Below are 26,669 nucleotides of genomic sequence, written 5' to 3'. Positions count from 1 at the left end.
TTCCCTAAGGAATAACATGCAACTCACTGAATCATGGAATATTTAAGCAATAAAAGAGGATCTGGTTCTGAATGCCGCAAATTTCTATTTTCGGAATCAACCTCAATAATATCTGATTAAACTTCGACGACCACCAACTAAATAAACTAAAAATAGATTCCAACAGTTTGAAGATAATTCCCATTCCGGTAAGAAAGTTTTTGCCAATTCCGCAGTGTCCTATGGAAACAAATTCACCTTCACCTTCTGCAAACAAACCAGTATTTGCACTACCCTCCAGCATTCTTACTATCATTCCAATGAATTTCCTAGAAAGCAGGGTCCACCCCCTTAAACAAGATAAATTAGAAGCCTTCACAGTAGTTTTTACAACCCAAACGTGACCGCTACTGCATTATTTAAGAAAGACCTGAACAAAATGTACTGGTACCCATGCAAGGACGATAAAAAAGTTAAACGTTTCGAAAGACTATTTTCGCTTATTCCCTGCACCACCGGAGTTCAGTCTGCATTTAGCCATCGCGAAATTTTCCTGATTTAAATTCAAGGAAGAGGCGTTACAGCAATAAAAGTCGAATAAGGAAGAACTCCATAAAAATTACCCTTTCCGCACCCCTTTGTTGTTTTGCATTCGCGACTACCTCCCTCATTAGACACTTCCTGTAAAATGTTATCTGCTCTACACACATCCCTTGCAAACTACTACTCACCAGCACATTCTTTTGATTCTCCTTATCCAACAGGAACTCCATACTCTTATGAGGACGCTTCGTTGCACCCCCATCGATTACGTTCGAACCATTGCCGTGATGATGACTGTTATGAAGTGCATGATGATGATGTAAATGACGGTCGGGATGACCGCGATGTTGCGGTCCTAATTCCATCAGGCTCCGGGTTTTGCCCGTGATAACCGTCTCTTGCGTATCCAGATTCGTTTCGATCAAACCAATTTTACCCGAAGATGCAGCATCCATCGGGAGGGTTTGTGCCTTGCCCGTCTTCTTGCCACCAACGTTTTCCACCGGATGACCATCACTATCCGTGATTTCCGACACGTAAGGGACATGAGAGCAACCGTTACCGTTCATAGTCGCGATTAACTGATTACGATTATTATAGTAGAAGTTGCGTTCGCTGTCTAGGAATCTCTCATCGATTTCTCGGGGCTGAGATTTCGAGCGGAATACCTGCGCATGCCTTCCGTTCCCTCCGGGGCAGCTATTTACTCCGCCGTTTGTGTACATATTGAGGGTGGCCTGGTATTGTTGAGCGGGCGAGAGGGCCGTCGGACCTGCGCGCACCTTTTCGCAAACCCCAACTACACGTGGTGGCTGCTTGGGAAGGGGTGGTTTGCCCACAAGCAACACGTGGTTCTTATCAATGTTGTTAGTTCCGGCACCGAAGGGTAGATGCCGTTCGGGGGTTGCATCGGCCGTTTCGGCTGAATGGTCACTGTTGCAGGGTGAATCGAAGACATCGTCATCAGCAGGTGGTGTTTTCTCGGTCGAGGTGATTTGCCGATTAGGGCTCGGGTCTCTCAAGGGTATGTAAACATAGTCGGGGGTGTTCTTGGGTGCGGATGAGGATTTGAGGTTTTTGTTTGCCGAATTCGCAGACGCTACCTGACCTTGTTTTTGTTGTTGCTGCTGCTGCGAGTAGTTCAGTGGCTGCTCATTGGTATTCTTATCACCTGCTGCGGATTTTTTCTTGCGGCGCAGCGAGAAACGGAATCCGCCAGCGAAACGCGATAGAAAACCATTTTTGTGTCGCTTCTCATCCGGTTTGGGTTTGAATTTCGCGCTTAATAAGTCAGTTCCGGTTGTTGGCGCTGGCTTTGTGTTCCCGTTCCCGTTTCCCCCACTGACGGTGTTCACCTCGTAATTCGGCATTTTTTGGTTGCTTCTGTAATTGCTCTGCTCCGAGTATTGCTCAACTGGCTGCTGCTGCTGCTGATGATGATGATACTGATTGCCGTTACCGTTAGTACTGATGCTGGCCCCAATGCCGCAATTATTGTTACCGCCGCCACCGCTGTTATTATTGTTATTAATTTTCGCCACTAATTCACTCACACTATTCGGGCTCCGGTCACGAGCGTTATCATTTTCAAGATTCGAGCTTGGCACATTCACTTGGCTACTCATCTGATCACTAGCGAACATCTCCACTGTTATCGGAATATCGTAGTTGATATCGCACTCTTCGTCGCCGTCGTGGAAGCCACCATCACCGCCACTATCACAACTGTCTGCACTCACCAGACCGCACTCCTCAACGATCGACTCATTACTGATTGTGGCTGCGGAGCGATTGTGGCTGAACCTCTGCTGCTCGGATCCGTCGCCGCTCGAGGGCCTTTTGTTGATAATTTCGCTATTTACCGCGAGTACTTGTGCGCCTGTTTGCTGTACGCCCACGCGATCGCTTGAATTAGCCGCGGTCTGATCGCTGACAACGCGGCTGTGCTCGTGGTCCATCTGCTCGGAGGCTGGGCGATCAACCGTATCGCGATCAGCTGACAACGCTGCAGATTGGACGGGGTTCGTTGCATAGCAGTCCTCGAGGGAGTCGGGCTCATCTGGAGCCTCTTCAGACGATTGTTCCCGGAAACTGATCTCAGATACAAACGGGCAGAAGCTCACCCCCTTGCCTAGAGAATTCCGCGACCCGGCTGGTCCTGAAATCAGGATCCCTAGGCGTTTGCTTTCGCCCGGAATAGCCGCCAAGGAGTTATGGGCACTGGAGGTGGTGAGGATTTGATCTTCGATATCCCCCGTGTTACCAGCATTTTTGAACGTGTTCAGGTTAGGGGTGCTGGCGACAAGACCGCGTTTAATAGGGGTGGAATGTTCAAGCTTGGAACGGTTATCAGCGCAGTCGAAGTCGCAGCTCTCCAAGCTTTCCGCGTAGGCAGTTTTCAAATTGGTAGGACTTACATCGAACGTTTCAAGGCTTCTCCGCTGAAGCGGTTCGACTTCAGTGTTCAGCTTCCTAAACACAACCGACGACAAATTCTCCTCACTCTTCCTGCGCATTTCAGGACCTTCCTTCTGGCCTCCATGCTCGCGACTACCACCCATGTCCCCCTTCAAGAACTCACTGATAAGATCACTGTCCCTCTCCCTTCCACTCAAAATAGACAAATTCTTATCGAAATGCGACGATATCTCGTCGAGCAGAAAGTTCCCTTTGCCCAAATCGAATTCCCTTGAACTCCTTTTCGAATTTCCGCTGTAATCGGACATATTAAAGCTGCTCCTATGGCCGGAATAATCTAGTAGCGTCAGGTTATTGTAGCTTGCGTTCAGATAATTCTGGGCAGCACCCACTCCCCCTACCGCGCTGGCTGCTGCTACTGCAGATAGTTTTTTCGATGTAAGATACTTTTTACCGCCCGACGATCTATTTTGAGAGCGAACGAATTTCGGCGATCTTAGATTCCATATGAAATCGTTGTCTTCGTCTTCCTGCAATTGGACGCACGACTCACGATCATTATTACCGCGCTCTGAACTGCCAGCCTCGCACCCCGTCTCGTTCAAGTACAAATTATTTGGAACACTTGCGACCGCCCGCAACTCCGTCTTATCAATGCGCTCGTCGTTATCACTTTCACTGAATCCGTAAACTGCGTGATCGCGGTCGTGATAGAAGGGCTGGCATCTCGCGTCAGAATTGTCGTGGTTGAACTGCAGACGCACGTTGGGCAGACTGCTCGAGACACGCTGAAACAACGAGGAGGAAGTGGTCGAAGACGGCGACGACGCCGTGGATCGTGAAGGAGACGGTGAAGGCGACGATCGCGGTGACGAGCACGAAATGTTCTCTCGATACATTTTATTTTTAACGTCGCCATTATACCAGCCGAGATCCACATTATTTTCATGTTTTGCAGCTATTTCGGTCCCGTCTGCGGCATCCATGTCCTCGTGCCTGGCATTCCCGCCCCTGGAATTGTCGTAGATCATCTCGAGACTTTTGTGATTCTCAAAGAATTCGTCTTCCTCACAGAATTTCTCGTTGGACCTGAGGAAGTTCGGAATACTTTTGGACTTGATCCTCAGCGCCGAGATATATTCGCAGTATCCGCTGTCTTCGCTCAAATTCTCAGCGGAATTCTTCCCCTTGTAGCATGCCCTTTGGTCGTTCGCAGATCGGCCGCCCTTCGCCCGTTCAGCTTCCACGCAGGCCTCGTTGCTCGTCCCATCAGTCTTTGTCTTCAGCACCCGCTCCTCATGCGAGAGGATGCTGTTGTCGCTGGACTCTGAATCGCTCTTCGCTCTAAAGATCAAATCGTTGTTAAATTCAATTTTGGCAAGATCAAAGTAAGTCTGATGCAGTCTTCCATCGGAACTTTCGTATCTTCTTATGCACCCTTCCTCCGCTCTCATGTCGCCACTATTATCATAGGTTGCCAAGGACGGGGAGGATTGACCCATCGCTGATGCTGCAGTCACAGCAAGATCGCCCCCCTGCAGTTGCCGTTCCAACGATTCAAATTGAATTAGAGACGAGGAGCGACTCAGGGAGTTGTACGACAAAGTATCGGAATCGGAATAGAGTTCGTCGAATCGTTTGCTTCCCCGATAGCCAGGACTATCGGTGGTTATTTCGGGTATTAGTAGGTTTTCGTTTCGGGGAAATTTTCGTATACTATTGGACGTAATGGAAAGTTCATCAACCACGAGAAGATCATCGTGACGTGGTCGCTTCGGTGGGCAGGCGAAATCTCGTTCGGATATTGAATCTTGATCTGGAAAGGAAGAAGTTTTTGGTAATTGACACAATAAATTTACTTGCGATGTGTTACTTAAATCTAGACATTTCACATATTATATATAACAGACTAGCTGAACTCGGTAGACCTTGCTCTGCCTGTGTATATTTGCAAAAATTGCAAATTTTCTTTAGGTACTGGATGAAGTGAACCAAGCAACCAAGCATCCCCAACAGAGCTTTGAAGCTTTCAGTGAAGACCAGCCAAAAATTAGGCACTTTTTGCGGCTATCAAATACCTTAGGATAATATTTGGTGGCCAAGGGTAGTATAGGTCCCAGGGTGAAACGTGGATTCGTACCCACGATGGAGCATAAAACCAACAGCTCTACTACCAAACCCTATCTCCACCTCCATAAGGTGACCGCTGGGAGCTCTTTCTTAACGAAAAGTTGCAGACGGAGAAAGATGAGGGCGAGTCTCCTGCGCCTAAAAACGGGACAAATTGTATCAACTGTTCCTCCAGGTAGGGCTGACAACCCTAAAGAGAAGCCACAACAGGAGCCTCGGACTGGACGGATTACACAACGACGAACCTGGCATCGACAAAGGAATAACGATTTGCGTATTTTCTCATGGAACGTGCGCTCCCTGCACAGAGATGAAGCTGCTGAGCAGCTAGCCGATACCTTGTCCCAATATAGGGCTGATGTAACAGCGTTACAGGAGATGCGTTGGATAGGGACTGGTTTCCTGGAGAAGAGTCGCTACATCATATATTATAGTGACCATCCAATAAACCATGTGCTCGGAGTAGGTTTCTTAGTCAGCCAAAAAATGAAACCTGCTGTTATCGGCTTTGAAAACATAAGCGAACGACTATGCACTCTGCGCTTCCGAGCAAGTTTAGAAATATAAGCCTCATTAACGCACACGCTTCTACAGAGGAGACTGCAAGGTCGCAAAAGGATACCTTCTACGAGACAGTAGAACAAACCCTCGAAGCCTGCCCCAGATGTGATATCAAAATCATACTTGGGGATTTTAACAGTCAAGTAGGAAAGGAACCCGTATTCAAGCGATACGTTGACTACATAGGGATACCAATGATAACAGACTCTTGGATTATTCAATTAGCAGTGTCACCCGAAATGGTTGTTTGAAGTACCTGGTTTGCGCGGAAAGCGGTCCACAAATATACATGGGCCTCTCCAGACGGGATCACTTTCAACCAAATTGACCACGTGTTGATCGAACGCCGCCACCTCTCAGCCTTGTTGAATGTCAGAACATATAGGGGGGCCAATATAGACTCGGATAACTATCTCGTTGGCATAGTGCTCCGAGGTCGAATAACAACACCACCCAGAATCCCCTCTGACAATCAGGTGAGAGTTAGCACTGAAGTCATCCACAACACAGCCCTCCGCGACACCTATAAGAGGGATGCCTCAATAACCGCAGTCAACAGAGATCCTGGAGATGAGGCATCAACAAATGATCTTCACAATCACTTGAAGAACGTTATCATGAATATGGCCATAAACATATTTGGCCCCAGCCGCAAAAAGGGTTGGAACGGCTGGTTTGACGATGAATGTAAGCTACCACCGGAACGTTGGAAATGTTGCATTCTCAAAGGACGCGGGCACGTGTGGAGACTTATTACGAACTCCGGCGAGTGGAGAAGCGATATCACAAACGGAAGAAGAAAGCCTGGGAGCACCAACAGGTCTGTGAACTCGAAAAGTACAGGGAGCAACCGCACCAAGTGCGGAAGTCTTATCAACAAGTCAGCAGGATGAAGCCTTATACACCTCGATGTTCATCCTGCCGAGATAAAGAGGGACATCTGATTTCCGACAGAATGGGCATATTGGAGCGATGGGTTGAGTACTTTGATTAACTACTGAACAACCAGAACATCGGCGAGTTTGAGGTCCCGCTAACTGAAGACGACGAACAAATGCTGCCACGACCAAGTATCGAAGAAACAGTCCGTGCAATTCATCATTACAGTCGAATTAGTTAAATATGGGGGCGACCAATTACACCAAGTGGTTCATCAACTTGTGCTCAAGGTATGAGACAGCGAATCAATGCCTGACGATTGGCAACGAGGCATTATCTGTTTCATACATAAAAAGGGAGATATCACACAGTGCAGTAATTATAGAGGTATTACGTTGCTGAGTACCATCTATAAGATATTCTCCACTATCTTGCTAGGTCGGATAGCCCCATACGCCCAGAACATCATTGACCCATACCATCACTCCAGGTAAATCAGCAACAGATCAGATTTTCTCTGTTGGGCAAGGAATGGAAAAACTGTTGGAATATAGACACCAGTTGCACCATCTTTTCTTCGACTTTAAAGCCGCCTATGATAGCATAGCCAGGGTAAAACTGTACACGGCCATGAGAGAATTCGGTATCCCGACGAAATTGATAAGACTGACTAGGCTGGCCTTGACCAATGTGCAAGGCCAGATAAAAGCAGTAGGATCACTCTCAAGACCATTCGACATCAACGACGGTCTACGGCAAGGGGATGCTCTATCATGCGTCCTCTTTAACCTGACCCTGGAGAAAGTGATCCGTGATGCTGAGGTAATTGCAAGAGGAACGATCCTCTTTAAGTCCACCCAACTACTGGCATATGCTGACGATATCGACATCATGGGAAGAACCACCCGAGACGTACAAACTGCCTTCATCCAGATCGAGCAGGGGGAGCGAGATCGTTGTCTAAAGCTTTCTCGAAATCGACGGAGAGCAGGTGAAGTGAAAAGCTAAACTCTGCGCACTGTGGTCAATATAGAAGAATCCGAAGCGGAAACCTGCCCGCTGTCTGTTGATGAACCTTTCGAGATGTTGATGCGTTCCAGGATTATTTTACCTATTATTTTTACGACGACATGGAGCACGCAGACACCCCTCCAATTGTCACACTGAAAACGGGTGCGATCATCCCCTTCTTCTTCCCCTCTTTGGGAAAGGTCTTGGAGTCCAAAGATTTCTATTTGATAAAAGACCGTACATTTTGTGGCGCGGACCACTTGCTTCGGGCGAGTAGCCATGTTTGAAATTCAAAAATAACTTACAGTTTCGTCGTAAGGCAAAGGAAATTCTTCCGACGGTGCCTTATATTCTCAAATAAAGTGTTACACTGACTTTATCTGTCTCTGTCAAGCAACGAAGTGCTCCAATTGGAAAATTTTAGTAGCCGTTTGCTATCTTTTCAACTCCGCCAAAGGTGTTTGTAAAGCCCATTTGAGAAAAGAGGGATGAGTCACTATAGTCTAAATGGGCATGTAACACCCAGGCGTCTAGGTGGAGCTTTGTTAGTAGTATTCGACAATAAGACTCATCTAATTTTTTTGTTTACGATATGAGGAGTCCTGGCTCCACCATCGATCTGGATAAACTAGAGAGACATTTTTTCCTCTGTTTCTGTAGGGGTCGTTTCTAATGAGTAGAAGAGGGCGATAATCATTAAGATTCCCAAGGAGTAAGGCAACTGCAAGAGTATTTACGTACTTCTTGCTGTTGCGAGGACATTAGTTAAAAGCATGTTTGGAAGCATCGAGGAACATCTTGAAGGTTTGGTGATAGATAACAAGCTGTTTTCTGCCCTAATTCCTTCAGCAGTTCCTACCGATTTTATTTCTTTTTGTTATCTTTGCCCTGCCCGGAGGACCTGGTAGGCTTGAACGGATCATGACACAGCAGCGAAGGCGGATTAATTGTTAATGCGTGGAGCGACATCAAGTTTGGTGCCCATGGGGGCAGTTTTGTCCAAAACAACTTCGTGTAAATGTACTCCATTATAACTAAATACTTAGTTGATGGGTTTCGTCGTTACCGTTGCGCCAAATTATTATGCTCATATGTGAAGTTACTTAGGTAGGAGCGTTTCACGATCATCCAAAATTTGTCTAACGAGTTAAGGAGTGCTCGGACTGTGATTGTGCATATCAGGTGGGGAGAGGCAAAGTCTATTTTATTCGATCCCCCCGCAGGATTCACGTCAGCAAATGTGATGCTACCCGCTGCAAATGGAGCAGATTAGCATCAAAAATCTGATGTCTGATGCTTCCATAGGCGGGCCACTCACATAGAAATTATTCCATAGACCACGCTTCTTCACTACTGGATAGATACGTATCATCTTGGAGAATCCTTATTCAACACATACGTCCAGGTAGTGAATTAGCACCAGTCACGATGCTCACAATACGTTTTGCAAGTCTTAATGTTTTCGACAGGATGAACTCTATAACATGTTCTTTTTGTTTCTGTCAGGAAGCGCGGTCCTAGTTTTTGCTACCAGCATTAACCAATGATAATGACACTCTATTTGCGGGTTTCGGTCTGGGCATGGAAAAAATGAAACCCTCTTCCATTCGATATTCAATTTTTCCCTTCAGCATAGTATTCTTTGTGTAGGGTAAGTGACTGCATTTCCGCACAAAGTGCTGGGCTCCCGCAACTCTACTCCCCCTGTTTAGAGGACTAGCTCAGAGTCGTCTGTCACACCACTTCGGACTAGTCCCCGAGCTCTCACGCTTTGCGAGGACTTCAGATCAAGGAATTTTTTCCATCAAAGGGAGGGGAGATTTGGAAGCGAACTGTTATTTCAAGGAACCCCGTGGCATCTGGCTTCCCCATCGGTTGAGCTTGATCTTCTTTGCAACAAGAACCTGAACGTAATGCGCAACACGGCTCCACCTGTCAACACTTCTCATCATCTCCTAGACAATGTTATCTGGCTGACAAATCCCATTACACCTTCCACAAGAAAAAGGGTGTCCACAACTCCATTGCAAAACACACAATCAGGAGATCGTGCTTCTCCAATCTTATGCAGGTAAGACTAAAAACCTTCATTCCCACCTAGGAGATGGGTAAGGAAATAGTCAATGTCACCATGCTTCCGATTCAGCACGAGCCTAAGTTGCTAATGAGCCGCGCAATCCATCTGCCTCTAGTCTCATTTTCGAAAGACAATTGCCACTTATCGAGTGGACGTTGCCGTTCCTCTTGGCTCTTCTCCCCTGCGCTTGTATATGACTTTACGCTAATTAGCAACAAGAGCAACGGGGATCACTTCCGCATCATTATCACGGCCGGTTTAGAGACAATGCGGTAGGCAGATGCCACTCCGAAAGCTCCCCGTCTCTGAATTGTGCAAGACGCTTATGATATACCTCCTTGCCTTTAGTGTCATTCCATACCTTTGCGGAATAGAGCAGAACAGACTGCGTTGAACACATCAGAAGACGTCACCTGCTAGACATAGGATCCCAAATATTTGCCATTAGCCGACTTAAGGATGAAACTCCAGCTGCAGACCTGTCCGCTACTGCTTTGATTCGCTCGAAAAGCTCATCTTTGAGTCACGCGTCAGCCCCGGGTACTTTTTCGTTGATTTTGACTCGATTATCGATCGGTAGGGGATGCATGGCCGCAATTCTCTTTTTAGTTACGTTTTTCCCAGAACACTGTTGAAACCATTCGCTTACGCGTCGCAGAAATATGTCAAGTCTACTTTGCATCTGTTCGACAGTGGGTCCAGTGGACAAGCGTCGCGACATCATCTACATAACCGACCAGGCGCGGCTGTTCTGGCATGTCGAGTTTAAGCAGACTATCGTAGGATGATGAAATGATGAAATCCGCACACGTTTGTTGTCAGCCAATAGAGCCTATTTCAGCTTACAAACACTGTTCCGAAACGTCTCACCATAGGGTCAAAGCTCTTACTGTACAAGACTATGATCTTGCCAGTCCTCATGTATTCCTCGGAAACTTGGGTTCTTAGCAAGAAAAATTGCGAACTCTTGGCCGCGTTCGCGAGAAAAATCCTCCGAAGAATTTTTGGCCCCCTACATGAGGAAGGACTATTCCGTAGCCTACACAATGACGAAATCTATGAGCGATACCATGACCGTCCGGTTATGGATAAAATCCGGCTCAATAGGTTACGGTGGGCGGGTCACTTAATCCGTTTGGATGAGGATGATCCCACCCGGAAAGTCTATAAGGGCAATATCTATGGTAGAAAAAGAAGAGGCAGACCCTGCCTAAGATGGAGCGATGGCGTAGGTCAGGACGCCAGACAGCTTTTAGGGATATCGAATTGGTGGACCTCGGTGCAAAACCGGGATGTCTCACAGAGCAGGAAGCGATTCCTCAGATAATCCCTTAATATCCATAAGAGATAGGTCGGTACGATGTAAGTATTGTCGAGTGTGCCTAGGATGTAATTCCATCTTACGGAATTAAGGGCATTTCTGATGGCAAACGTTACGAAGAGCACACCCCATCGAGCCGGGCGGCGGTGTACCTCCGCTCGAACAGCATCCAGGACCTGCATGACACCATCAACTGGGGAGTTCCTTACTATAAAGTTTTCACAACAGTGACCAGAGTACCAGAGTACTTTCACCGTATAGAATCTAGGTATAGAGTTCAATCGGCTTCTACATTCCTGAACGATTTTTGTCATTAACCTGGTATTGTAAGATGGCCGCAAGTAGGCTTTGGGAACAAAATTGTCTCAGCGTGGTTGCCTCCAACAATTTTAACATTAGAAAGCCGGCTCTTGGCTGAATTTACTGATCCAATACCGCAGAGTTTGTTTGTATCAGAAATATATAAGGGCAGTCCTGCAATTTTACCAGCCTTAATGTCAGTATAGCGGAACAGGCTTTTGCATGATGCAGGTTAATCTGGCTAATCTAACAGGCGAAAGACAAGCCAAATTTAGCCAGAAGTCCCTTCTCTTTTCCCTCTGAAATTTCCTTCTGCTTTCTGTATTGTATTCGACAGGCCGGTCATAGTTCGCTTTCTAGTCCTTCTTATTAAGAGAGCTGCTGTTCTCTCCTCTCCGCTTTACCTTGTCGTAGAGACTGGGTGCAGGCTTTCCATTGACGTGTAGAGCATGTTTTTCACAGATTTCTCAGTGAGGGAGAATGAATCTGGATGAGGCCTTGAAAATCCGGCCTCGGCCCCGATTTGAGTGTTCGAATTTGCGGGTGGATTCGAAACCTATGACTCTTTACCACTTGGAGAGTTGCAACTTCAAACGGATAATACGTGAGATTGCCGATATTTAACAATTTGTTGCTTGAAGCAATCGGTATCAGTAAACGGTCTTTAGCGTTGGTTCTGAAGTAGATAATTTAGCCCCATTAGTTGGTTTTTTGAGCCGATTCAGTACCTGCCAAATTCGGAATGCTTATTATGTATGCTTCTAAGGCTCATTATTATCATTTTTATCAGATTTGAATGGAATTTCCATTGGATGCAGTTTCCATTATTACGCACGAAGTGTTGAGAAAGTGGGTTCCACTGGTCAGCTATACGAGTAGCCTGCTTTCACTTACTAACCAATTCATAAACTTTATTAATTGTACTTCATCACTTCTGTGTGGTGTTGAGTTTACTCTTTATTTCATGAAAAATCACCGAAAAACTCAAAACAAACCATTTTTCATTCAAAAATGAAACACAATTACATTTTAGATTTATGCGAAGCCCCTGCATCTTAATTGAAATAAGTGGAGACTTCAATGAGTAAAAAAGTTAAGAATTGATAGGAAGAAGACCCAAGGCTTGATTTGTTACAACCCCCTCCATATGCATAATGGTTCAAGTTCACTGCACTTGCACCCATAACAATTACCCAAAATTGTAACAAATTACCAGCCTAACCAGCCCCAAACATAAACATCTTTTTTAATGCATTCAACCAGACCAGTTGAGCCATAAATATTCATACACTCAATGCTTCTGCTAGGCCTCTTCCTATTAAGTTAAATATCTGCGAAAAGAAATTAGCTACATCTAATCGCTACTCACCGTTATGCAATTCAATTCGTATTACTGAACCAGTATCGGATTCTTCGCTCCAAACGTTTTCGAACTGCGACCAGCTCTGATGGATCTCTTCATCGTCGGATGTCTCTTCCACGATGGTTTCCAACATTTGCCGTGAAGATGAAAGAAAAGTTGCATCTGAAAGATTAAAGATTGAAGAAAGTATGTTTAGTATTGCATATTTTTAGGTTGTTTGTAAATATCTTTCGGTTTGAGTTCAAGATTTTTATTGTATCTGCGGTTGTTTGATAAGTTTTGGAAAGCTTTTGAATAAAGATCTTCCATTGGAAAACCGATTTGTTTCAACAAAACACATTGAGCTTTTCTAAATATTTATATTTTTTTATTTACTTTTCAAGATTCGCTGGAACAAACTAAAAGATACTTTTATAATTACAACGTAGCCAGTCTCAAAATTTCCAATGGAAACTATAGCAGAACTATAGAAATTGCCTGTTGATCTTTGAGCCATGGATTTCCAGGGAGTTTTTAAAACTAATTATTCAAGTTTAGTCATCAAAGAAAAGTATGTAGATCTTTGGAAATCGCATTTAGCCTTGAAACTGTGGTTTTGATATTTCTTGACCTTTTTCATTCTTTGGAGTGGAACATTCTGCTGGAGATTGATAAATGGTTTTATGTTTGGAGAGAAAAGATTGATTTGGATAAATTATTTTTAGTAGGAGATATCGGTGAGTTATAGTGATATATGAATAGCTACTCCCATGAAATTCTCCCCTAAATTTCCTCGCAGTGGTCGGAGTAAAATCAAACTTTAAAATGATTAATTCTTCGTCTTGTTGTCCGTTTCTTAGTTCTTTATCTTGTTCAACACGCGCAATTTTCTCGAAACCGGTTAAAAAGATTTCCACACAATTGCCAGTCATCACAAATGCGTCAGTCAAAAATGACCTCAAACCACAACAAATTCCATTCAGCGAAACTATTTAACTTAAAATTGATAAGAAATCATGACAATTCTTAACGCAAGCCTAGGTTTCAAAACACAAGCGAAAAAAATAATTAACATAACTGGCTTTAACAAATTTAACGGAGAAATTCAGACGAAACTATATGCAATAAATATGGAAAGAAGAGAGCAATAAACCTCCCTTCATTTGTAGCCACTAACCCGCAAGATTGAAGCATAAAGACCTCTGTATTTTGTAAATATCAACTATTCTAGGGTCTCTTCAGGAAGTTCGTCATTTTTTTCACCATTACTTTTCATCAGATATTTTCAATTGGGCTTCAGGCTGGAGATTCTTTTCGCAATGGTGTAATCTAGCCGTTTTTAACTGAGACCGAGGCTTTCCTTGAAGATACACATATTCCAAGCTTTTCCACAGTGGAATAAGGATTAAATGCCGAATTTTCTTCTACAGGCATGGACAGCAGGGGATGGCGCGCGAAAACAGGAGCAGTCGCACTTCCCGCTGAGAACACTGTAACTGCCAAACGCATGGTAGACAGCCCGCTGCAAAACGAACTGGGGATAAACCGGAAAGAAGAAGACCTGTCTAAAGGAGACTTTATCGAAATAGTTTTTAGGACCCAAAGAAAGGCAACGAAAGGAAACAACACGCTACGCCATTAGAGGCTCGTCTGTCCAAAGGCAAGGAAATTACCAATAGTAAATCACTAACAGAAAAGAGGAGATCATTAAACCGACGAAAGGTAAAACATTTGCGGGAGTTCGCAGTGAAATCGGCGACAACATGAAGCTCGAAGATAATAGAGCAGAAGTGTCTTCCATACTGAAAACAAAGGGTGGTGCAGTCCTCATTGAAAGGGACCTGGAGACAACTAGCAAGAGTACGTTGTGCGAAGCAGACAAGGGGCCACTGGTAGAAAGAGCTCCTGTTTCTAGTTTCGAGCCTATCTTCTTCTTCTTTTTCTCCAGCCTTTGTCCCGTTCATAAGTGGGGTCGGCTGATCGTAATTGGTTTCGCCATTTCGTTCTATCAAATGCCTGATCCGGATGCAATCTCGAGGCTATTAAATCTCCATCCAGCGTATCAAGCCACCCGTGCTTCGGCCGGTCTTTAGGCCGTTTACCGTCAACTTCGATGTTCAGACCAATCTATGAATTCTCGTTGGCGCGAATAACGTGACCACACCATCGAAGACGCCTCTCTCGCAGTTTTTCCACGATCGGTGCAACCCCATATCGATCGCGGATACCCTCATTTCGGATGTTATCAAAACGTGTCACGCCACCAGTGCAATGCAACATCTTCGTCTCCACTACCGCAAAACGCCGTTCATTGTCTTCTATAGTTGGCCAACACTCAGAACCATACAGAGCGACGGAACGGACGACATTGTGGTAAATTTTAGATTTGAGACGTTCATTGATACGTCGATCACAAGGGATCCAGCTTGCGTTAATGCATGAAGCAATCTCATAGCACACTTCGCCACACTTCGAACTTTACTTTTCGGATCATGGTGGAGCAACTGAACCCAGCGCACGAGCTCTTCTAGCACTAAGTGGGACAGAGCATACCAGATGAGTTCTTGTGGGATACGGTCAAACGCTTCCTCTAGTTCCAGAAATGGAATGGAAAGAGCGTAATGCTTTGCACGATGTTCCTTCATGAGTCAGGCAGGGTGTATTGCGTCAGTAGTTCCACGGCTTGATTCACGGTTTTTTCATTGGTTTCGCGAATACCGTTGTCAAGAATGAGTTCAAAAATCTTCAAGGTATGGGAAAGTAACCGGATCGGACGGTAATTTGAACATTCTGCTGGACTACTTTTCTTTTTCCATATTGGAACTGTGGTAGCTTCTTGCCAGTCAGACGGTGTTCTAGCTTCCTGAATAACCCGATTGAAGAAATTTACTGAGCCACAGTGTTGGATCCCGGCTCTTTGCTTTCCAGAGCTCAAATGTGATATCGTCAGGTCCAGCGGCTTTCCCCGATTTCATTCGTTTTGTTGCTTCCTCGACTTCAGTTGCGTTGACAGTTAAGTCCTTGAGTATTTTACGTAGGTACCTGTCGTGGAGAATTAATTGTCCTCTTAAGACACGGATTGATTTTGTGACCACAATCAGAGCCCCGCTGAGACAAGCAACAACGGTACCAGTCTATACCAAGTGCATGGTTTAGCATTCATACTGGTGGATGCAAGAATTACCTAAATTTCTACCGAACTAAGGAGAGCGGCACCCAGGTTGAAACGCAACACCACGCCGAAGCCCGAAGATCTCTTGTCGCTTCAACCGAGCTGTACTCACATACAACAGGAGTTCACCCGAAGTATGAGAGTCCAGGGGCTATCCCGGTTCCCATGGTACCAGTATACCCCTGGTAAGATTTCGTGACCAATTTGCCACTTCAGGTGAGTCCCCGTGCAGACTCGGGTCTGATCGCCCTAATTAGGCCTTTGGAGCATTCGCCTACTGGATCACGGCCGGCAAACCAAAGTGAGTACAGCGTCTCCCGGTGCCACCACTATGGAGGTTCTCCTCGGCCGCCCCGGTTGCCGCCCCGTCTTCCTCACCGCCACCTCTGAGCACCAGTTGCTTTGACAGTTAACCCTATGATTGTTTAACGTAGGTACCTCTCGTGGAGCCCCGCTGAGACAAGCAACAACGGTACCAGTCTATACCAAGTGCATGGCTTAGCATTCATACTGGTGAATGCATGATTTACCTAAATCTCTACCGAACTAAGGAGTACGGCACCCGTGTTGAAACGCAACACCACCCCGAGGCCCGAAGGTCTCTTCTCGCTTGAGTACAACCACAACCACCATGAAACTCCCACTAGGGGGGCCAACCGCAAACAACCGAGCTGTACTCACATACAACAGGATTTCACCCGAAGTATGAGAGTGCAGGGACTATTCCGGTTCCCATGGTACCAGTAAACCCCTGGTAAGGTTTCGTGACCAATTTGCCACTTCAGGTGAGTCCCCGTGCAGGCTCGGGTCTGATCGCCCTAATTAGGCCTTTGGAGCATTCGCCTACTGCATCACGGCCGGCAAACCAAAGTGAGTACAGCGTCTCCCGGTGCCACTACTATGGAGATTCTCCTCGGCCACTTGGTTTTGGTCTGGCCGACAGGGTTTCCGCCCCGTCTTCCTTACCGCCACCTCTGAGCACCCAGTTGCGTTGACAGGTGAAACTGCTCCAAATGTCAACAATGATTGTAGAAGTGGAAAATGAGCAAATTCTTCAGTTAAAATCTGCTCGAAGTATTCTCGCCATCTATCCGTCGCGGCTCGACGGTTGGTAAGCAAAGTTCCGTTCCGTGTGCGCTCGTTTCGACTTTTGGCAAGTCCATACAAAGCCCTCTCGCCTTCGCGAATATCCAGTTTATCGTAAAGATTTTTGCAATGGTTCGCTCCGGTGATTTGCCAATTGATCAGCGCTTTATCGTCGAGGAGGAGGAACTTGCGCAGAACTTCATTTCAACATCGTCATTCCAAACCCAAGTATTTTAGTTGATGTACCGCTTACCTGGCTTGGTGACCTCGAGGGTTGCAGAAGCCGCTTTGTGGATCGTGTCTTTCATTTGGTTCCACGATTCTTCCACATTCGTAATGGTTGGTAAACGCGTTCTTTCTTCTCACGAAATCGCCACTATTTAATATGCGGCAGGCCAGGGCGTTCCTCACGTTGTTTTATCGGTGGCTTAATTTGCAGGACGGCTAATGTTGAGGTGCGCTGGTCTCATAGGGAACGGTTTTGCAATCAGTAACCGTGGTAAAATGTTGGCGTCTTATGAAAATATAGTCGATTTGACATTTTTACCGCGTTCGCGTTTGGCACCAAACCATCGGGTTTCTTGCAGAGCGCAGATACAAATGCGCCTTTTTCGAAAGGGCCTCGCGAGCTCCTCAATCTTTCCAGTTCGGGTACCAACATGATGATCAAATGCAGGCACGCATTTGATCATCTTGTTTCTCAGGACCTTGGGTGCATTTTCCTGGTCGCCCTTCGCGGGACCTGTCACCAAGTGAGATCAGGTAGGAATAAGCCTATCTGCTCTTTAGAAATTTGAAATTTTGACTGACTCACAGAAAAGGTCGAAGTGGAGTTGGCCATAAAGCGTGAAAGCCCAGAGGTAACCAATGCCCGGATAGGTATCTTTTCAGTGAATGCGTGAGGCCAGTAACTTGCTGTATATACAGGGCATGAGTGCGGATAGCCCCCACCAAGGGTTATAGGTGTCTGAACTATGGACACACGTCTGCAACTTGCCAGGGACCCGACAGAAGGGCAGCGTGACATAAATACGGCAACGAAAAAGATAATTGCGTCCTCTGCAAGGATCGTGGTGTGGTGAAGGCGTTGCACACGCTGCGAGAGGCGAGCGGTGTGCAGTCTTTAGGGCGGAACTGGAAAGGGCTAGCTAAGACTAGCATGAACCGCATCCTACAAATTAACATGCAGCTGCTCACGAGTTCCTAGCGCAGTTCACTGCAGAGGTGTCTTCTCGGGTGCCGCTGCCATCTTTCTATAGGCCAAGCGAATGGCTTTAACGGGATTTGGTATTTAGAGATAACGTTTTTGAGCATTTACCTAATGCCCAATAAGACGATGTCCGATTTGCGACGCGGGCACGATGCTTTGGACGACGACGTTTTGGACACGGAGTTGCCTTTAATGCTAAGACTCTTGAATAGTGTCCGGATGGCTCAGTATTAGAGCACAAGGTTGTTGTAGGGAAGTTCGCGGTTTAAATCTCACTGGTGGTGGTGGGACTTGTACTATTATTTAACGTCGAATACCAGTCGACTTAACTGTGGATGAGTACCTGAGTCAAATTAGGGTAATAATCTCGGGCGAACGCAATGCTGGCCACATTGCCTCATATAGGGTACTGTAATCCTGTAGTGCCCCGCTACGGTCTTAATGAATTGCTATTACACACTTCAAGGTCCTGATTCAATTGGATTGTTGCGTCAACGATTATTATTATTATGGCTCTTTAATAGGACATGCCTCACTTAGAGGGAAACGGACGCTGGGAATGGTGGCGAGAGGCGGGCTCGTAGTTTTAAACATCAGATACACGTTAACGTTCCTAAGCTCACGCTGCAAAGAAAGCATTCTTTACGGAACTTTTGCGTTAGAATCTCGGAGCCGCGTTGATGCACGGGTGGCAAGTTCTCGAAGGTTTCTCGGGTGCTACCTTTGTGCATGGAACGTTGCGAGGGTGAACATCGGGAAATTCATCCAAGCTCTTGGGATGCCCATCGGCAGAGTCACGCTGGAAGTCACATCGGGAGGTGGTAGCGTTGCACCTGACACTGTCGTAAATTCAGTGATGAAGCTGATAACGGCAGTCTATGTAGCTTCCATGCCACAGGAACAAGCCCTCCATATGTACTGGTGGACGGGCATTATTCACTAGACGTCCCGTATTGGTTGATGTCAACAACGCGAAAGGCGTCAACTGCTCCCTTTTCACCATGAAAAAGCTTGAAGAGGCAAGTTTCATAATGGGAAATAAGAAGAGGCTAGGTCCTGATGGCATGGGTAGGTAGGTAGGTATCAGTGGCCGCTCCGAGGAGCCCAATTAGCGCTTTGGTGCGCCGTTTTGATGCCACAAACTCCTAAGACCGTGACTGTTGTTATGGGAACAGAGAAGCAGAGTCCAGCCGGCTCGGATCTTCAGAGCCAGCCCGTAGCATTCTCGAAGGAAAGCAGCTCGCCGACCCTGCAGCTAGAAATCTCGCTGAGGTCCCCAAAGAATGGTTTGCCCAGTGTCCGCAGCCTGACTCGAACCAGAGCTGGGCAATCGCAGAGAAAGTGCATGAGGGTTCCCCTTCCTTCTCCACAGCTTCGGCAATGCGAGTTGTAGGGTAAGCCGAGCCTAGCGGCATGGTCCCTTATGGGCCAGTGCCCCGTGCAGACCGCCGCCTGATGGCATACCGAAGGAAGTTTTTAAATGGGTGTTCCGCTAACGGCAAAACTTGCTGCGCGTTCAACGCTTGCCTAATGGAAGGCATTTTTCCTGCTCCAAAAACTCATTAGGAGTAGACAACACGCTGAAGCGATCCGTGTTGCCGGGGACCTATTTCTAAAGGCAGTTCAGGAGCAGAGCAGGGAAATCCATTATGGAGGTCGTGGATGCGGTTCATCGAGCTGAGGCACACAGCTCTCGACGAATAGTGTTTATCACGACGTTTGATGTCAGAAATGCCTTTAATTCAGTAAGATGGACAGGTATGCTAGGCACATTGGAAAATTCATTTCATGAACCGAGCTATCCCTTGCGGATATTGAATCCCTCAATAAACCCCTCCCTCAATTTGAGAGACCACCCCTTACTCTATGAGACGCTAGGAGACCAGAGGATGGAGATCTCGTCCGGAGTAGCACAGAGATCCATTCTAGGCCGGACCTCTGGAATGCTTCCTACGACAGCCTCCAAGTCTGCCAGAAAAGCCGCGTCTGGTCAGGTATGCAGACGTCGTTGCGGCACTTATTGCTGGACATATACAACAAGCGCAAGTAGACTCGAATGCAACACTCATGATTTCAGCCTTTCGCTGGAAAAAAAAACTGATGTGATTAGGCTAAAATGATATGTCAAACGGGTCCAGGCTAGTTTTCTGATGGTAGGGGAGGTCCACAATCTCCTTCCACCATTCTGCGCCACGTATTTTTTAGGGCGACCCATTCGCCAACCATCCTGGATTTGAAAACATAAACTGCAATGGCATGAAGGAGAGCACCGATAACAAGAAGACACTATCAGCAAGAAAATATCAACCCGTGCGGACTCTGTTTTCCCTGTTTTCCACCGCCATATGTCGCTCTAATAAAAGTTATTAGTACTCCATGTTCCCAGTGTTGAAATACCTCTTACCTCCGGACAATGATCCGTAATAATCCAAAGGGTGATAACGTGATCGGTACAGAAGAATTCAGAGTGGAAACCAACTTGTCGATCCAATTTTTGTGCTCTCCGATGCTTTCAGGGTTTATGAAATCGGCGGGGATATGGGTAGCCAACAGAGTCTATTTCAGCTTACAAAAAGTGTTCCGCGCAGGTCAAAGCTCTTACTGTACAAAACAATGATTTTGCCAATCCTTATATATTCCTGGGAGACTTGAGTTCTTAACAAGAAAAATTGCGGACTCTTGGCCCCGTTCCAGAGAAGAATCCTCCGAAGAATTTTTGGCCCCTACATGAGGATGGACCATCCCGCAGCCTCTATACGATGAAATCTATTAGCGATACCACAGCCGTCTGGTGGTGGATAAAATTCGGGTTAGCAGGTTACGGTGGGCGGGTCACCTATTCCGTATAGGTGAGGATAATCCTGCCCGGAAAGTTCATAAGGGCTGATAGAAAAAAAAAGAAGACTCTACCTCAGAAGAAGCGATGGCTTAGGTCAGGACGGTAGACAGCTTTTAGGGGTATTGAATTGGTGTACTTCGGCGCAAAACTGGGATTTTTGGAGTTCCTTACTAAGGCAGGCCTACACCGGTTGTTGCACCGTTAATGATGAATGGACACTGTTGGTGAACAGAGAAAACAGGATGACTGAAAGGACTGAACCTTGGAGAATGACTGCTGGACATATGTATGAGGATGAAAGGTGTTGGATGTTGATTTGGGATTACCGCCCATCTAGGAAACGAAGAATTAGCTTACAGAGGTGCTATTTTATCCATATGGAATCAAATGCTTTTCTTAAATCTAGGAGGTAGGCTACGGTTGGCGTTCTCTGGTCAATATCGCAAAGAATGTTCGTTTTAAGGACAACAATCGTGTGCTCGACCGAGTGATTAGGTCGGTTGGCGAACAGCAAGTGTGCAGTGTGCAATTGGAGTGCTTATCGATAATGGACTTAAGGGTCCGTTCGAAGATCTTGGCGAAGGAGGGGAGGACGGAGATAGGAGGATAGGACGCCGTGACGATGTTCGGTGTGACAAAATGGATCTATGGAATGTTCTCCCGGCGATCTGGTTAATTGAGGGGCTGTGCGAAGAAGTTTTGTGTGGTTCGAGTGTGATCGGATGATGGGATCGATTGGAGTCGGAAAATTGATTCGTTGACATCGGTCGAAATCCTGGTCGCGAATGTGTAGGGTGCAATGGTGTGCTTGCAGAAGGTCAGCATTTTCAGATAGATAGATTCAATTCAATGTGGGAGGAGCTTTTGTGTAGGTAGTCGGTTATAATTCGGACGCGGATTTCTTAAGGGAGGTGAAAGGATTGCAAAGAGTATCTACTTCTAAATAGTTTTCCCCCGAAGGGTCTTTTTGAATATGATATAGTCCGGGATACTATTGATGAGCAAAATGAGACTACGATAGTTGAGGAAACTAGCTGGAGTCATGCTATTGAATAAGAGCAGGAGAGTATCTAATCTGGACTTCAGGAAGTTTCACACCGAGGATTACAGAATCATGGTCACTGATGCCGGGGATGGTATCCAGGAAAAGATATATATTAGGATGGGAGTTAACAGTAATGTTTCTGCTAATCATCAAGTGCTCCAGATATCAGTGATATCCTATATGGAAGATGGGAAATACTGAGCTAAAATGGGACAAGTTTTTGCTAGAAAACGATCGAGTCTTCTTCATTGTAGTTCGACCGTGCATCAAACGAAGAGTGGTGCCTACGGTTGAGAGTTCCGCCTATTATCAGGTACCAGGCATTATCCTGTGTTTTTGGTTGGAAGCTGCAGATGGAATGAATCCATTGCAAATCGTGGTTATCGAGGGAATGGTGAGGACAGTAGACGGCAGCAACGAAGACCGAGAACGATTGGCTTTCAAAGGGAATGAAAGTAACTTCGAATGATTTGAAGCTGTTGGCGAGTGGGAAGTACTGGTAAAACATGAATTACGACGGAATGAGGTTTGCGATTTCGACGAAATCGAGATTGAATGCTTTAATGGCTTACTGGACGAGACTGGACGGGTGGTGTGTTGCCCTTCGGCACGGCATGTGCAAATGAACCAGACGAGCGTGTGGAAGCCGAGTTGGTAATAAGATGGCTCGACGCTCGAGTGGTTTGAATGAGTGTGAGATGGGAAGATGGTGCTCACTTCTGAGCATTTCGCCTAGCCACGACTCTAATGAAACTTGAGCAGTTCTGGTATCTTACAGGGTGGTCGTTGTTTCCACAATTAATGTACTTCAGTGTCTATTCTGATGATTTGGAGCATTCGCCCGACCGTAAACTTGGTCACCCTTGCCCAGCGGTAGGTTAAGTGAGGTTGGTTGCTTCATAACCCATATGTTAGCAGTTGCTGCTTCTTTTTAACTTGTTCGAAGGGAACATGATGACTTTAATATTTTTGATATGTGCTTCGGAGAACGCTGGGCTAAATGTGACCAGCCAGAAATCCAACTGAATATTCATTGTGTTTGCCCAGGTCAGGATAAGACTGGTTGCCTTTTCGGATGGAAGGGTGTAGGTGACGAAGTTTTTATTGTTCTCCACCACTTTTCTTGGCCGTAGGGTAGAGTTCGGGGGCCTTAGTAATGAATTGGTGGAAATTACCTGAGTTTTTATTTAGGTAATTGTCGGGAGGGACACGAAAAATGTTCCGCTTGAGTTGTTTAAAATCATTTAGAGGTTCTATTCCAATGGGTGGAGAAATTTTTCGACATATTTCTCTATTTTTAATGGCTGGCGGTTGTGTTGATGGGCTGTCTGGTCGTCTTAGCCTGTCTTGTGGTTGGTTTGGCACGAGCTAGTGCTGCCTGCTTTGATGCTTCTGCAAGGGCTTCTGCACTTGGTGCATACTCCATCACTTCTAGTTGCTGTTGCTGAGTTTCTGATATCGTTTGATAGTGGCCGCTTCAAGCCCCTGAATTAGGTCTTCCTGGGACTTTGTTTGTGAGACCCTTCTCGCGTTCCTTATGAACTACAAGTTTTGTTCCTTCATTAGAGTTAGCTACTTCTCAAACACTGTGGGTTCATTTAGAGTTTCGTTGGATTCCCGCGGCGACTCAGAGCCATTGTCCGCTACAACAACGGACTCGTGTTCACTGTTTTCTTCTTTAGTTTGAGTTTCGTTAATTTCCTTGATCTCCCCTTGCATCTATTAGGTGGCAAGAATTCACCCTACTACACGGAGTAGGATTTTGCTACTCCTGTCACTTTTGGTAGTCTATATATTTAGTTGTTTATCGCGATTTTGTGTAGAGTGGATTCCACTTTACCAACACTACTCGATAAATCACTTCCGCAAGGGCTCTGTACCCGTGCTCTTGCTGGAAGTCCTAAGAGGAAAAATGTATACATTCATAAGAATTTGTTCAATTTGGATTACAACGCTTGCGACACGATCCAGCACACACGGTGACGAGGCATGGAGTGTTAAGGAAGTTGAGAAGCTCATGGCTGTTGTATCTGTCTCTGCTAGTGGTACCCGCTTTGCATTTAGCGCAAAGGTAAGGTGAATTGCAATTAGATGCGTGATTTCATGGTAAATCGAGCGCGCTGAGGAAGAAGACAATTGACCCTAGAAAAATCGATATATGAAAAAAAATTATTGCCATTTTCGGGGAAATTGGTTAGCCCCATAATCAACTTCCATCAAGTCGATTGTGGGGTGGTTGGTTACTAGTTGCGTTGTCAGAATGTCTGAAACCGCTGTTGAAGCGATATTTACTGTAGCGATGTTATTGTTCGAAGTGACTTGGTCTGGTCTGGATAAGTTTAGAGCAGCGAGATAAACACAGACACCCATGACGACTGGGATTCCAATCCAAAACAGCAGCATTGAGAGGGGTCACACTCTACCTCCTCAACCATCGCACCATCAACTTGCTTCTTGTTGGCTACCGTGAATTCCCCAAGTCGTTTTTAATGGCTACTTTCATAAGCTTCACCCCGGATTTTGCAGACCAAACTGGACTGGGGTCACTCTCGCTTTCCCAGCGGGATGGATCCTTTTTCGATCAGGATATAACTCCTAGGGGACGGAGACGTATCACTCGCAGTAGTCTTTAACATGATGTCATCACAGGAATCCACTTTTGACAGTATAACTTAGCTTGCGGAAACTTAAATTTAGAATACCGTACAGGAAGTGCCACTGATCCGAAAAAAGGATCAGACTGAGTCTGCTGCCCAATAAGACTATAGCAATGACAGCTTCTCAGTAGAATGTTCACCTCCCATGCTATCTTGGAGCTGCAGCATTGATGACAGCAGTTTTATGTAAATATCTTACCAATTGCGAGACATGTTCTTATAGTGGGTCGTTTTCAGTGATCTTAGCGAGTTTAACTGAGTGTAGGTGGATTGAACGACTTTACATCTTAACAAATAAATATGGCATTAATTTTCAGGGTGTGATCAACAACAGTCACTAGATTTCCTTCTTCAGTTGAAGATAGGCAACGTTAAAATTACCACCTTCTTGGCGGGGGATCAGGTTCTCCTGGTGACCTTCGTATAGAAAAGGCCAAAAAAAGTCTGGAAAACTCACCTTGTTGGTCAAACGGCGACAACATCCATGTTGGTGTATCTGTACTCGAGAACATCCCATCGTAGTCTAGTGGATCCATCATTTTGCCATGAAATTCTAGATCTCCTCGAAGTGTTTAATCGAACTTTTCGTTGTAACTATGTTAGGACTAACTCTAAGAATATACGCTAAATGCTTCCTTTTTAACTTTCACATTAGTAACGATACATAATTAGCGGAGTCATTCGCACACGCGATAATGACCACCTTTCACACTTCACTCCTCCGCCAAAACATATAAACTGTGTCGATGATTTGTCGCTGATGTTTTCACGTCATAAACTGAAGCGCGGAACTAGAAATAAAGAAAGACAGATACAAATTAATTTGAGTGTTAAGCACGACATTGGGAAATTTAAGATAGAATTTAAGCTCTTTTTCTGTCTTAACAAAAACTAATTAGGGACATGAACAATTAGAGAGCCATTTATCAAAAATATATTAATAAACTGTTCCCAGCATAAATCTCCTATTTCTGACTCTTTTCTGTTTCACAACAAACAAAACCTGCGCGACCATTATTATTCGCAAAACCATAGTACACTTGAGCTTCGATTTATTTTTAGATTCAAAACTCATCGTTTTCAACGCGAAGGCTTGTGATTTTGACGCATTCAGCGTATTGGCTTGTGTTTTTTGACGACACCATGCACCAAAGTTACACGCACTCCGTATGCATCTAAAGTTTAGTGAAAACACGATTTGCTGTCGGTTATCAATCCGCGGATCAAGCTTGTCATTGCGCTTCGTTGCCTTATCATTGGGACCGTAAATTTTACACCTTGTTCACGACAGCAGCTCACATGGGGCATGAACCGTTCGTGGCTTTCTCGCAGTCGAAGCATCACTAGAAAATATTACATGAAACGTATTTTGGCAGAGAATGGATTCAAATAAAAATGGCTAATTATATACTTGGAGGGTTTGTATCTTTTGAGGGAGAAGATGCGCGCGCAAAATAAGAATCTTGAAGATTTCAATAAATGCCAGATTCCAAAGTTTGAGGAAATCTTTCGCACCTGGACTAAATAAACAAAAGGAAAACGTCGATTTTCACTACTGGCAGGAAGAGTTACTGGACAAACTCAAAAGAATTTTATTTTTCGCAATCAGACAAAAATATTGCGAGTTTTTGGACTTTAAAAAGTATTCGTTGACCTAAAATATTGAGGAAACAGGTGAATGAAACGCAGTGGTAGTATGGGTATGTAGATATAATTGACCGCTTCGCCCAATAGTTTCTAAGACCTAGTTGTTGTGGCGAAAACAAAGGGAGCAGAATCTCGTGTGATTTCGTCTAGGATGTTACTAAAGCCATAGGACTTCAGTGACAAGCATCCTGACGCACGAAATAGTGCATTTAATACGGAGATCCAAATGGGGTGGTATTGGAGCATATTAAGGACATCTGTCGGACATAGCGGTAGAACCCAAGTAGTACCCGCACATGTGGTTTTTTGGATCTTATTAGTCTTAGAACACCATCGGTATGTTGGAAAGAAACGAACATTGATTATGTATATCCAAAGAATTATCCTTGACCAGAGACTCTATTTCCCCACGAACGCCTTACTGCAGGCTATTTAGGTATTCTAAGTTTTGT

At 45.4% G+C, this 26,669-nt stretch overlaps 1 protein-coding gene across 9 annotated transcripts in view; it reads right to left on the bottom strand.

Moving 5' to 3' along the window:
* Positions 1-26,669, bottom strand: part of LOC119650960 — a 299,212-nt gene that overhangs the window by 175,977 nt on the left and 96,566 nt on the right. For 8 of the 9 annotated variants that reach the window (XM_038054208.1, XM_038054207.1, XM_038054206.1 and 5 more), the window contains exons 2-4: positions 25,028-25,361; positions 12,589-12,744; positions 711-4,756 (exon numbers count right to left, since the gene is read on the bottom strand). In XM_038054208.1, coding sequence (XP_037910136.1) covers positions 711-4,756; positions 12,589-12,744; positions 25,028-25,109 — 4,284 coding nt within the window. In that variant the 5' untranslated portion in view covers positions 25,110-25,361. Of the gene's footprint in view, positions 1-710; positions 4,757-12,588; positions 12,745-25,027; positions 25,362-25,847; positions 25,929-26,669 lie in introns of those variants that run through there. The other variant, XM_038054209.1, reaches the window with a different exon arrangement.

Source organism: Hermetia illucens, chromosome 3, assembly GCF_905115235.1.
Source record: "Hermetia illucens chromosome 3, iHerIll2.2.curated.20191125, whole genome shotgun sequence".
NCBI lineage: Eukaryota > Metazoa > Arthropoda > Insecta > Diptera > Stratiomyidae > Hermetia > Hermetia illucens.
Note: the sequence above shows the minus strand (reverse complement) of the source record. Positions and strands in the feature narration are given on the sequence as shown.